This window comes from Chelonia mydas, chromosome 4 (genome assembly GCF_015237465.2).
Source record: "Chelonia mydas isolate rCheMyd1 chromosome 4, rCheMyd1.pri.v2, whole genome shotgun sequence".
In the NCBI taxonomy this organism is placed as follows: domain Eukaryota; kingdom Metazoa; phylum Chordata; order Testudines; family Cheloniidae; genus Chelonia; species Chelonia mydas.
The window spans coordinates 80,652,517-80,666,958 of NC_057852.1; the positions used below are offsets into that span (position 1 = coordinate 80,652,517).

General features: G+C 38.4%; 1 protein-coding gene across 1 annotated transcript in view; it reads right to left on the reverse strand.

The window, feature by feature from the left end:
• Window positions 1–3,728: 3,728 nt before the first annotated feature.
• Window positions 3,729–14,442, reverse strand: part of CFAP97 (cilia and flagella associated protein 97) — a 54,394-nt gene continuing 43,680 nt past the window's right edge. Inside the window, exons 5-6 of the mRNA XM_037897630.2 lie at window positions 8,570–8,720; window positions 3,729–5,610 (exon numbers count right to left, since the gene is read on the reverse strand). Of these exons, the coding sequence (XP_037753558.1) occupies window positions 5,483–5,610; window positions 8,570–8,720 (279 nt within the window). The 3' untranslated portion in view covers window positions 3,729–5,482. The remainder of the gene's footprint in view (window positions 5,611–8,569; window positions 8,721–14,442) is intronic.

Genomic DNA, 14,442 nt, shown 5'->3' on the forward strand with positions numbered 1-14,442 from the left:
GTGAATGTCTCTAGCTACTCAAGTATCAGGGCATTCAAAACACATGGATGAAGAGCATGCCTGTCCTATGAGGCTGGACTTTTTACAAATCTGATATTAAAGTGAAAAAAGCATGTTTACAGATAGATACTATCTGTAAGCACCAGGAAATATGTTTTCAATCACTGCTGTCTCCTTAAATTAGCCCTCCCTTAAAGTAGATGAGGTCCTCAGTTCCTCCTAATATTCCAACAAATGTTGAAAGACTGAAATACTCTGTTCAAGATTAAGTGCCACATAAAGCAAAATTGTCTGATCAGTTATACTTAATGTTCAATTGAACTGAAACAGAAAAATTAAATCAGTGTTTTTTAATCATATTCAGTTTACACTACTGCTTCATTCATGTACTCTGATTGTATTTTAGTACATGAGTACACTTGACAGTAATATCCACACCCACTATTAATAATAGTCAATGTAAAAAACCTGTTTTAGTATGAAGCATTGGTATGATTTTAACCCTAAAATACTGTACTAGTAATGCTGTAGTGATGACAGTAGAGATAGTGACAATTTAAATAATTTGGTTCAGTAGTTTATAATTTCCCTGAAAATTTACCCTGAAATGCAATTCTCTCAGGATTATTCCCAACTAACTGTAACCCTTTTGCAGGGAAGGAGAGATGGAAGTGGTGGTGGACAAATCTATCTGGCAGTTTGAGTTAAGAATCTTAGAATTTGTATGTGCTGAATTGAAACTGCAGATATGGTGTATAGATAATGCTCAATGAGAAATAAGCTGTGTTCTGCATTTGAAAGTAAGTGCCTGGGCAAGGACTAATAATTTAAGACTGTGTACATGTGCATATTCTAGTGACCTAAATGCACTGTCGATAATGGCCATCTAGCAAGATGGGGGTTAGACTTTCAAGACAGGGGGACTTTTTTTAATTGCCAAGTGAAGCAAAGACTGACATACTTGATTTGTACTTGTCACATCTTAAAATTGGGATGTTAAATACAATGTTCAATACTCCTTTGTAAAATTAAATGCAAAAAAAAGTCTGCTAGAACTTGCTATGCTGCAAAGCTATATAACATTGATATTTTTGTAGTAACAGGTGGGTGTGTATGTGAACACAGTGGATTTGAGGTAGGTATGTTTGGTACAGAGCTAATTAATCTTGGGTCGCTGGGCATTTCCCTCTTAAATGTAAACCGCAAAGTAGCTCTCTCATTGTGTGACCTTGAATAAGTCACCTTACCCTTATGCCTCCATGAACCCTAATGAAAAATGGAAGAAAAATATTTCTCAGTCAAAATCACCAACTGCATCTGTACTGAACTGTCCTGTCTATTTACGCATCCAAAATTCCTAAACTGTTTGGTTAAGTGTTAATCCTTGACATTTAGTGTTCAAACTTTTGGACATTAGGTGTATTTTATATGACCAATCGCCCACAAGTTTTGGTCACACTGAAGGAGTTAGAAATCACTTTAGTCTATAAATAATATACATTCTGTAGAGAGCTAGTGCTATCAGCTGCTGCTAGGATGCTTGCTTGAAAATGCTCACCATGCTCTTGGAACTAATACACCCAAGGCTTGTTATGCTCTTAACTGTGCACTATAAGCTCAACAGATTTTGCTGTTTTTCTGCTGCAAAATAGAACTGTGATGCTGATGCTCATCTTTGTTGTCCTAATTTCTGAAGACTCTCCCTTGATTTCAAAACAAAATGTCTTTGTCCCTTGATGAGATTTATTCTTAATTAGGAACTGGGCATTAAAACTTATTTCAGAGTTGCATTTCAGCTTTTTAAATTTATTTAAAATTCAAAATAAAACCTAGCTTTCAGTCTTGTTCCCACAGGCCTATAGTGGGAAAAATTGAACCTGCACTTCACTATTGGCATAACTCTCTGCTGCTGGTAACCACCATGGACCAAGGTTACATCTTGTAGATCCTGCCATCTCATGCTTGTCCCACAAGTGGGTGATGCTTAGACCACCACCACTACTTTTCCCAAATCTTGCCTGTGGAGCTAAAAGGCTAGGGGGCAGAAAGAACAGAGGGATATCTGCACCCCACAAAGAGTAAGAATGTTGCAGCATCCACTTGAGCATCCAAACACCCCTTGATCACCCATCCCCCTCCCCACATCTTGTGTCCAGAGCAATAACAACCTGATCCACCCTAGCTGGTGTCCAATGAGGTGGCTTCCTCCTCTGCTCTAGTATTTGCTAATCCCCCCTCTGCTGGAGACTGGCCACAGACTCAGACAACTCTCTCTACTTTGGTTACACTGGTCATATTTTCAAACTTTTCTTTTTGAAAGCTGAAAGTTAGAAATGAGGACATTTTATTCAAAATGAAAGTTGAGAGTCTGACATTCTCAAATAAGTCTGGAAGCAGAGACCAGATTTCATGTAATTTGCCCATTTTAAGTTGTCTGATGCTATAGTTTATAAGCAGCACTTGTTTCCCAAATCAGATAGGGCTTCAGTTTTTGCAGGAGTGTATTAACAGGAAAGACTGAAGATACTGTCTGGAAAATATTCAGACTTCAAGCAGCAAATTTATAATTTTGGGAGGTGCTGAGAGTTCTGCATAGGCACCAAACAAAAAATGTTGTTTTGGCTGCTGTTAAATAAAAATGCACTGTGCATACAATTCAAGTTTCAGATGCTTTACACTCCTACGGAAAGTCTAAAATTATTACAATACTCATCTTTGTGCTATATATAAACAAAATGGTAGTTTGAAGAGAAGCACATGGCTCAGCTACTTTACCTTTAATGCATAATTTGAGAACAAGACGACAGGAAATATTTGTCAAGTGTTTTCTTACATTATTAGAAGGAATGGGGAAAGAATCAGCTTTGGAGAGGAAAACAGCCACCTTCTTCCAAAAGGAAAAGGGAAGATTTTCTGAGGAGATAAAGTGGAAGAGACTATCTAGTAAAGAGAAAAGGAATACTTGTGGCACCTTAGAGACTAACAAATTTATTTGAGTATAAGCTTTTGTGAGCTACAGCTCACTCTAGTAAAGAACACTGAAAATGAGGTGAAAGTCTATAAATATCCCAAGGCAAGAGGGTTTTCAACTAATGTCCCAGGACAACAGATGTCTGAGTCATAACTGAAGATTTCAAAGTAAAAAAAAAAAAAAAATAAAAATCCCTAACAATCTCAGAGAAGTTTAAGAAGAACATATGGTTTCCTTCATCAATGAATGAAGGGAAGTTATATGGAGAGGTACTACCAAGAAGGTAGTCATCAGGAGGGAAAAATTCCCTTTGGGATTAAGAGGGAATTACATTTAAACTGCCTGACAGACTTATTACCCAGGATCTGTCAATAAACCTGGTTTTAAAAACAATCATCCATGAGTGAGAAAGAAGCACAAAGCTCACCTTTGATGCACTTTTGCACCCCCCCATTTCACTAGCTAAACTGTGATAAACAGCCAATTTCTCTCAGCGTCCTTTACAATTGCTGGATAATAAACTAACATAAAATGCTCTAAGAAGCTTATGCAATGATGAACAGACAATTTACAAGAGGCGTGACATACAAAACTGACAAACTCCCCATACCAAATTAAATCTAAGCAGCTGGGATGATTAAAACTAAGCCCATTTTGTTAGTTTCTTCAGAGAAAAGAATTGCTATAGGAACACTTAAAAGTGCATAGTGTAAGCTTGATATTGTAGTTTATTTGTGTCTCATTCAAAAATAAAGACTTTAAATGGTGAATAATTTTAATCAGCACAGTTATACAAATAATTACAGCAGTACTATTCAAAGAACGTTACAGTCACAAAGAAAGAACAATAATTTCAATTATAGCTTTTTTCTATACTACTATTTAAAGTTAAAAACTGTTTAAACATTGTCAAGCATATAAAAATTTAATCCACAAGTCAGCAGGTTCAGAGGTAAAGCTTCTTTAACCAATACAGTTGTCAAGTTATCAGAGAGGACAAAAGAAAGTAGATGATCCTGTGTGCCAAATGTATCACAATATTAAATATTCAAAAACTTATGCTATTGTGCTAAACATGGAGGGAGAAAATGGATCTTACTTTTGTAGGTCTAGGTCGCAACACTATTTAACAAAACTTTTTCTTTATGTTTAATAGAAAGACCCCCCAATATTTCTGCCATAAGGGAGTCAGGACAACAAGCAGAAGTACAGTAGTAACTATGGATAGCAGATCATAATTCATGCTCTTTATGAAAGAAAATCCTGTGGCCAGTGACCAAAACACCTGTTGCAGTTTAGATATGGAACTAAACTACATGACATACTGCCTTCCATTACCACTTCCATAATACCTTACATGTATTATGTAACTGGAAACTGGTGCTAAGGTTGGTCTGAAAACTACTAAAGAGATCTAGTATAAAACATAACATTAAAAATATAAGTTAAAATGCAAAACTTCAGATTTATCCTTGTATTCTACTTTGTCCTCTTTTCTAATCCTGGTTGACTTTATCTCTCAAAACTTGGATGTTATCTACTAAATTTGTTTCCCAAAGCTCCATGTCTGTTCCCACCAATGAGCCAGGGCAGAGAGCTGCAAGTAGTGCCATCACTAAAGGCAATGGCTATTAACCCAGTTTGCAGAGTAGTTGAATTTTCTGTTTTTATTGGACCTCACATTAGAATTTCACTTCATATTTATTCTCCTATCCAACAAACATTTCCACCCATTACAGCAGGTTCTTTCCCCCCCTTCATGTGTAGGTCCATAAGTCAGGAAAAGACATCACCTCTGACCCAGAATGAACACCATTTCTTTATTCAGCTAGAATGATCTGCAATAGTTGCAGAACAAGACACTTCCTGCATCCTCAACGTTTTAGCTCACTCACATGAAAGGAAGTCGTTCTGCTGTGCAACCAGAATGACTTTGTTGCTGCTACAAGGTAGATTTCCTCCACTATTCTGTACAACAAATTCAGATATTTATATACCCTCTTCCTGCATCAGTAAGAAATAAAACATAGATCTACTTTTTATCAAAACATTCCCATAAACTGTAATAAAAAGAAAACCCTTTGAGCCATGACCTAGAAGTTCTGAAGACGAAACAAGGATGAAAAATTAGGACCATTTACAAACTAAGCACATGCTTGAAAATTTATTGCAATTTAAAAAATTAAAATTAAAAATTTCAATTTTTACATCTTGGATCCAAAGTGCAGCAATTCCATCCTTCACAAGTGTGAACTTCATTTGTGCCTTGCAAATAAAAATAATTTGCAATTTCAATTTTCATCTCTCTTTTATAAATACATCCTCTTTCAGGAAACACTGATTAAAGTGAAATTGTCCATTTAAAACCAATTTACAAGAAATTACACCACACTGCAGTGCATTTTAATCAGCAAACAATGATGACATTTTCTTGCACCAAGATAATCTACAAAAGCAATAGAAATACAAGTCTGATGATCAAGTAAGAACTCTGGGCAAAGTAGAAATAATTTATAACCAAGCAGCACGAACATTAGTGGGCTTAGGTCTCCGTAATGCCCCACTAGATGCATCAGAAACTGGTCTCTCAGTCCTATGACTGACTGCACTGGATGCACTAGATGCTCTTGACGCTCCTCCTATTAGAAAGTATAAGGAGAAAATATATATTAACAAATTATATTGTTATCTTGGATGCTTGGATAAGGTAGGAGGCCCTATTGCTTCCTTTCCCCCCATACCACCCAAAGAACTGTTGTCATGGTTGTTCTAGGGTTTGGGGGCCAATCCAGACCAATGAGGGGATGTGTCCCTGCCTGGTCTGTAAACCTGGGTGCCTCAAAAGGCTTTATTGCTGTAGCTCCAAACCTGGGCTGCTCACAATCAGCTTACTAGCATGCAGGTCACACCCTAAGTGTCTGTGTGCTATACAGCTCTGGTTCAGCAGCTCTGACCTCAGCAGCCTCTCTACAGACCCTGCCCCCTGGCTTCCACCAGACTTGGTTACAACCAACAAGAATATGATCCCAATATGCTCCCAGTTCCAAATTTCCCCAAATTGTCCTTGCCTGGACAACTCAGAGAAATAATTAGATTCGTTGCTCTTGTAAAGAGACAAAACTACATCACATCTTATTAACATAACTAGGGCCAAATACACCCTTTCCTTTAAACACAGCACTGTGTTTATGGTAAAAATGAAATAAATTTATTAACAAAATATACATGGGATTTAGTGAGTTCAAGTAAAAGGAATAAAGATAGAAAGAGTTACAAGTAAAACAAAACACTTTTAACTGTCTAAAACTTAATCTGGCAAGATACAGGCTTTGTTCAAGGTGGTTGCTCTCATCAGTCATTCTTTTCCCCACCCCGGCTGACTTTCCCTCAGTCAGAACTTTCCATAAGAGTACAAGGTGCCGGCTTCCCTTGTCGGCTTCCCTTGTCGTCTTAGGTGAAAGATCTTTGCCGAAGCTGGTTGCTCACCTTCATTCAGTTTCCAGAGACTTCAACTCCTTGTTGGTTGAAGGACCCATCTTTCTTAGCTCACAAGAGCTGTTCCCTTGTGTCTGTTTAGTGATGGATGCCAAAGATGGCTTCTGTCTTTGCTTATATCTTTCAAAATTCCATGACTATTTCAAGAGGCAGGATAACCTCATGCGGTTCTTCCCTTCCTGAGGGCTTTCCATTCCCTTGTATGATTTCAATGAAAATGGATCTTCTATTGTTTCTGATTCCACCATGCTTAATTTACATAAGTAAATATAGCTGACATTTCCTCCTGTCTGGGCAGACTATACCGCCTAATATCAACGAGTACCCATAATTCCTTACACAGTGTTAATACATACATTTCACAATGATATTAATCACATGTGTAATTAGTTTTCAGAAAGACCTTGCTCTATACACTTTTATAATACAGTAATATTGTATGCAATCAGTTAGTTCAATTGCTTATCACTTGAGGTTCAGGCTCCCTCTCTCTTCATAGCTCAGATAAAGTTCCTCTTCCCTGCTGGGGCTGCAGCCATGCTGTCTCTTCCCCCACTTGTTAGCTTGATAGCTTTGTTTAGCTGGTATGCAAATGTGCCTCCGTTGTGTTTGCCTGACAGCCAATCTGGAATAGACATGCTGACTCCCAACTACCTGTGAGCTTTGATGGTTGTTTATTGCACATGTAAATTGCAGTCTCACTGTCTCTGATCAACCCTTCTTCATTTGTATTCAAGACCTGGGCAGACCTGTTTACAATTCCCCTGAACTGCCTTGTTTAAACACACTTTAGTCAAAACTCCAGCAGTGTTGCCAACCCTCACCGCTGGAAAATCATGGGTCAGACCTCCACAAAAATCATGAGATTAAGGAAAACCCCTCATGATTTTTAAGCCAATGAAATGTGGTTTCTCTTTATTTCCCTTTGGTTTCTGAGCCTTTGAAGTGCTCTCAGGTCACACATCTGGCTGACAGCAGGAGCCCCAGCCACCCAGGTCTGACGGCAGAAGCCTCTCCTTGCAGGAGTCCTGTGAGGAGTGGCTCCCGCTTTCAGCCCTGGGGTGGGCTGACAGTGGGAGCTCCGGCCGCCCGGGGTGGGCTGGCAGCGATTTTGAAATAAAATTACTAGGGCTGATTCATGATCTTGGGCTAGAACACTCAAATGTCAGGGTTTTGTCCCCCCCCAGCAAACCTGACATTTGAGAGTTCTATCGCAAGATCATGTGTCAGGCTTCATTTTACTTAGAAATCACATCTCTTGCAATTAATTTGTGAGAGTTGGCGTGTCTGATACCCATCCCATACATACACCAAAGAAGAGAATTAATGATCAGTAAGTTATTTGTTTTCAAATTATACCCCAACAAGCCATATTTTGAGCAAAGATATGTGTGCAGGGTATGAATAAAGGGGTTCTCAGTGTCATAAATGTCATTGCCATGTTTGCTGCAGACCCTCTCAATAAATTAAAAACAAACCTAAAATGGTTTGAGTAGTTTAGAAGTAGTCTGGACAAAGCATTCAAGAATACAGTAGAACCTCATAGTTACAAACACCTCAGGAATGGAGGTTATTTGAATTCTGAAATGTTCATAACTCTGAACAAAACATTATGGTTTCTCTTTCAAAAGTTTACAACAGACCATAGACTTAATACAGATTTGAAACTTCACTATGCAGAAGAAAAATGCTGCTTTCCTTTTATTTTTTTAGTAGTTTATGTTTAATACAGTATTATACTGTATTTGCCTTTTTTTCGTCTCTGCTTCTGCCCGATTGTGTACTTCTGGTTCCAAATGAGGTCTGTGGTTGACTGGTCAGTTCGTAACTCCAGTGTCTGTAACTCTGAGGTTCTACTGAATGTTGTAGATAATCTTGCTGATGCAAAACTGTTTAACAAGAGGAGTTCTTAGAAATTAGATATGGTAAAGAGTAATCATACAAATAATTCATAGTTAATTAATTTTTACATATGAAGAAACCGATTTATTGTTCTTAAAGAAAACTACTGAAGGTTCTTCCATTGTAACAGGAGGGAGAAAAACGGCTCTGTGTGCAAAAATAAAGTAGAATGCACACAAATGCCATACCAAGTCCACTTACTTGAAGAGCTAAGCTGGCTTAGAGCAGACTTTCCTCGTCTTGTGGATGGTGAAGAACTTAGATAACCCATATGGCGCTGATAGTCCATTAGCTGTTCAGAACGCTTCATACCAACTGTTGGTTTCACTGCTTCCAGTCTCTTTAGAAGAGCCTTAATTTAAAAAAGCCAGTTTTGATTAAAGAAGCAATAAAGAAAATATGCACAAACAAACTAATTTATATTTGTATAAATCACAACACCCCACAACTGAAGTGTGATCTATAACTCTACACTCAATACAGTTAATTACCAGTGAAGGGATTCAATGTTATTCCACCCTTGGGTCCATTTTTTCCCCCCTCACTCTTTGTTAAGCATATATTAAACTCAAATACTACATTTATTTTAAGTCCCTAAATTGTGTTTTGCACTGCACACTATATACAAAATGAGTGTCTGTATAGCCATGTAACTGTACTTTGTGTTTCTCAAAAACAAAATTAAATAAATCTATCACTACATGGGGGAGGTAGAAATAGTGTGATTGTTTCAGATTAGTTTTCCAGTGAGTGGCATAAGCAGTCATGGAATGTCAGCTATGTCAGTCTAAGTGCAATGAATCCATAAACATACTATAGTTTGCATATGGGAACCTGCATTGAAAGAGAGTGCAAGAGAGAAAGGACAAGTAGTTTTGGCTTAGATGTAGTATGTCATGTATTTGTATCATGTGCCAGTCTGTTCATCATCAAATGGAAATACCTAGGTAAGCAAAAGTCAAAGGAAGGACTTTGGCTAGAAATAGCTCCTGCTTAAAGCCAGTTGCAAAACATGAAATGTTAAACTAGTCTCTAAATGTTAGATCCAACTTTGTACATATGGTTTTATTGCCATCTCCTACACAGCTGCATAATTTTTGACATGTGGCAGGAATTATAAATTGATCATTCACTCATCCTGAAACTTTAAATTGTAATTTCTCAAAACGTTTAATGAAACAGTCTATACAGGCAGGCTAATCTAATGAACTGATATTCTTCTGTTAAAAGACAAACATGCTATGAATTTACATTCCAATTACTGTATAAGGTCTTTGTACAATTTACATACCAGGAACATCACAGTAACTTCAAGTATGCCTTATACTGCATAATGACTGTTTATCTACTGGATATGCCCACACTACTCAAGAGCTGAAGGAAACATATAGGTTTGGTTTTAACATACACATTTGATACATAAAAATGCAATCAAGCTGTTATGCACGTGTTCAGAAAGGGATGGAGCTCCCATTACAGAAGCAAAAAAGCCAATAATTTTAAAACATGCATCTTTCACAAGTAAGAAAGATGTTATTTTCAAAAAAAATTAAAATTGAAGACAGATGAACATTATTGGAAATATTAAGCCTTATTTATTGAGAGATCAGATACAGATTTTAAAGTGGTAGTGGCAGGTTCTACCCTGCCATAAGGGGCCCTCCTGTAAGAGATGAGAGGGTAGCCAGCCTTCATCTCTGTCCTTACTCTCTGCTGAGAATTTCATCAATGGGCATTATCTGGTACCATTTGTAGCCAGGGTTTTGCAATCTGGACAGCAGCCTACTGCGTATGGAAATGAACCCACCCAAACATTTGAAATGGCAGTCCTGACCTATTGAATCAATCAATGAAGAACTAACAGACTCCTTATATTTGATTACCAACAGTGTAAGCCTTCTAGCCCCTTACTAAACAGTTATTTCATACAGTCATTTTAAATTGACTTTTCTTTCAATTACTAATTTAAATCTCTCCTGATTTTTAAAGTTAGTATTTTCTTTAACACAAAATTTATCTTAAAATGTTCACTGAATAATGCTATTACCATTCTTACTTCTTCTGCACCCTTTAGTCTCTATGCCTCTAATCTCACACCATTCAAGTCAATGGGAGTTTTACCATTCACTTCAATAGTTGTAGGATCAAGCCCTATAAAATAAGCTTTTGTTGGTATAAGAGATATTTCACTAATTAGGATTCACTGAAAACAGGGGGCCACTAGATTCCCTTATATTTTAAAATACACCAACACCACTCCTTGCTCTTACGAACTTGTATTGCAGCTATCATTGTTTTAGCCAAGATGGACTTTAGAAACAAAGCTAAATCAATTTAAAATAAAAAAAATTAGATCAGTGCTCAGCAAATCAAGGCACCACGTGGTTTTCCCCTCATCTCTGAAAAACAATGCTAATGCAGTACATCTGTTACTATCCCAGCCATTGCTAGCCCAAGAGACCTGAAAAGGTTATAAAATAGAATATTTTCTTCCCCTCACCATGTAAGATTAAGTAGATTTCAGATATTGGATTTAACATAAAAGTAGATGAAAACAAGTGAAAGTTTTGTAATCTTCCAGCATTACTGCGCCTTTCTGTTTGCAAAGCCTTACACTGATGAGTAAGACTCTTCCCTTTAGGAACAGGGTCTACAGATTTCTGAAGAATTTCTAAAGCACAAACTGTAGACAGCGGAAGCATGCACTGCATCACTGACATTTGGAAAACAAACAAAACAAAAGCTGTATAAAAGATTGGTGCTGCTTAGTGGCTTAAAATGAATGGTGTTAATTCAACTTCCAGCACAGTAAGTGAGCACTAAAACTAGTCTGGGCACTTTCTTGTTTCAGAAATTCAGTATAGGTTCTTCTAAAGCCATTCCGGAGGGGGGAAGGGAGAAATCACAAGTAAAATTGAGTATCTAGCGCCATAAAGTTCAGTTTAAAGGAAAGTTTAAGCTGCTACTTTCCCTTGTCTTATGTTGCTCTTTGGATCTGTGTAGGCTTCAGTTTCAACAGTCCATTGAACTCCAAACAGCTGACCGTTGTGCCTCAACAGCTGTTCAAGTGTATTTATATTATGACTTCTCTAATTTCGTTCTTATTAGAACCACACTATTATTTTGCAGAGCAGAGAAAGAACAGAAGGTGCATTTGAGGACAGCTCCTTTTTGTTCCTCTTCATGGACTAATTTCTAATTTTCTTCCATTGTTAAAGTGGCATTAATTGGCTCTATACTTGTCAGTTAGTTGTAAGTAACGGATAAACCCCAGAGTTCTTTCATCTATGACGAACACTTAACGGAACTTTGCTAATTATTTTTGTGAGTAGGAGCCACGTGAAGCTCAATGAAAGAAATCTGAGAAGATAAACAACAGCATGAGCAAAAAGGACACAGTTTGAATATCACAAGGAACCATTATTTACAGTGCCTTCTATAGCTTCTTTTATTACTGTAGCACCTAGGAGCCCTCATCCTGGACCAAAGACCCCATTGTGCTAGGTAGGCGCTGTACATACACAGAACAAAAAGACAGTTCTTCCCCCAAGAGCCTACAATCTAAGTAAATGCTTTGATCATAGTTATCCTACTTCATGTCATTAGCACTATTGCTTGTGCCATGCAAATGGGCACATCTGTGTAATAATCCAAGCAGCGCTGTAACGATGGGATTTTAGCACCCAGGACGAGCAAGCATATTTGCACCCCCTCCTGTTTCCACCCCACTTTCTTTCTCTGTCCCATTTTTCCACCCCCGTGGCTTTGCGCCCTGGGCATCTGCCCCACCCCGGTTATGGGCCTGAGTCCAAGAGCCTGATATTCTTCCCTAGTGAGGGAAAAGTTACAACAGCAACTTCTCTGTGTGGCGGGATTTCCAATGCTGGAAACTGCTGCCTGGATCTACACCTGACCTTGGGCTAGATCTGGACTCCTATCACAAGGTTGCCTTTAGACATGTTTTTTTATTATATTACCAGATTAAAGGAAAGCCTAAATATTTTATTTTAGAAAAACAACCATGAAGCACAAAGCCCTAGGAAGTATCCCCCTTTGCTCCAGCCTCTGGAGGTTCTGCCTGCAGCTCAGCTTCTGAGCTCCTGCCGTATTCCACATTCCAGGAGACTTTGTCCTACTGCAGTTGCATTCTGTTGATCTTTTAACTTCGGACAAATGGGCTAATGTGTTAACAACAGCACTCTCAGCACTGTTCCTGCTGCCCTGTAGATGTAATAACCAAGGCTAATAGTGACAAACAACAGCCTTAAAAATCTACAGCCCTCTATTTGACATCTGTTGCCTCTCCAGCCTACCCAAAATGCTGCTGCTAAAATCATCTTCCACCCCTTCCACTTCAACCGCATCACCTCAAGTCCTTTCACTAGTTTCCTATCTATTCCTTAGCAAATGTCAAACCCTTCATCCTTACCTTCAGGGCTCTAAACATCTCCACTCCTTCCTACATCTCAGTTTCTATCTTCTTGCACACCACATTTTGGTTGCCCCTCTCTAATGATCCCTTGTCTCCTCCTCATGACCCTGTGCCTTTTTCAGGGTGGCCTCAGCAGCTGGGACTGCCTCCTTCTTGTGTATCAAGGAATCTAACTTTCCTTCAGAAAATACTTCTTCAAAACTCAGTCTTCAGCTGGCTTTCCAACACTTCTCTGCTCTAGCACGATCTACTCCTGCTCTATCTACTAGAAAAAGTAAATAAAAAAGTACCTTACCTACCTTGTCTCGCTCATAAAGCAATGCAGCATTTACAAGAAAGCCAGATTGTATAAAAACACTCTCCCAACACCTGCTTCTCAATGCCATAATCTCTCCTGACCTTCCCTACCCTCTAACCATCACAGAGTATTGTCATCAAGTTATCTACAGTAGAACCTCAGCATTACGAACACCTTAGGAATGGAGGGTGTTCGTAACTCTGAACAAAACGTTATGGGCTGCTCTTTCAAAAGTTCACAACTGAACATTGCAGAGTAACATTTCAAAGCTGTATTAAGTCAGAAAAAAAAAGTTTTAAACCATTTTAATTTAAATAAAACAAGCATGGAGACAGCTATCTTGTCAATTTTTTTAAAAAAATTTCCCTTTTTTTTTAGTAGTTTACATTTAACACAGTACTGAACTGTACAGTACAGTATTTGCTTTTTTTCTTTTGTCTCTGCTGCCTGATTGCATACGTCCAGTTCCAAAGAGATGTGTGGGTGACTGGTCAGGTCGTAACTCCGATGTTTGTAGTTCCGAGGGTCTACTGTACCTAATTTAGACTGTCAGCATCTCAGGACAGGGACTCTGAGTTATGTGTTTATAAAGAGCAATGCACATTAACTGTACTGTAAAAATAAGGATTCTTACATATCAACAGTCAGCGTCAGTGCAAGCTTCCTTCCACTGCTCTCCTCACCCAATATACTGTAACTGTTCTGGACGGTATCACTTCCAAAGCTGAGAGGGTGGCTCTGACTAGGTCCATTCACGTTCCTCCAAGGCTTCCAAATGAGCAAATCGATGCAAATTGTGATGGCCATTTATCTGTCAGGAACTGGGCTGAGCAAACCAGCTCATTTCATGCAGGCCACCTAACAAGTGCCAAATGGTAATGATTTTTAATCATGACCAAACAGAGACACATTTAAAATGGCGACCTATGTGTTTATCCCATTACTTTAGAGAACGTGAACTGATTCAGGGACTAGATGGTAAAGTACCTGTATGATGGTGTTTTAAGGTCTCTGATTTATAGCCGGGGCTGGTCCCATTATAAGACCTTGTTTCAGTTGCACATTGCCAGATTTTAACCAGTCAGGCTGAAATTTCCCATGACAGGAGTTGGTCTCTGGCTGAATCTTTTTGGAAACTTGCAGCCAAAATGTCTCAGCCATTTCTGAGAATGGGGCTCGGGAAAATACATGTTTTTTCAGTGTTAAAAAATACAACAACCTTTTCTTTGGAAACCTTTAGCAATCTCCTGTTTTGGCACAGGGATTTGAAATTTGGCAGGTGGTGGCCTTTGTGTCAGGGATGGACCTTGTGCGGTCTCTGTAAAAAAATCCACCAACATTTGG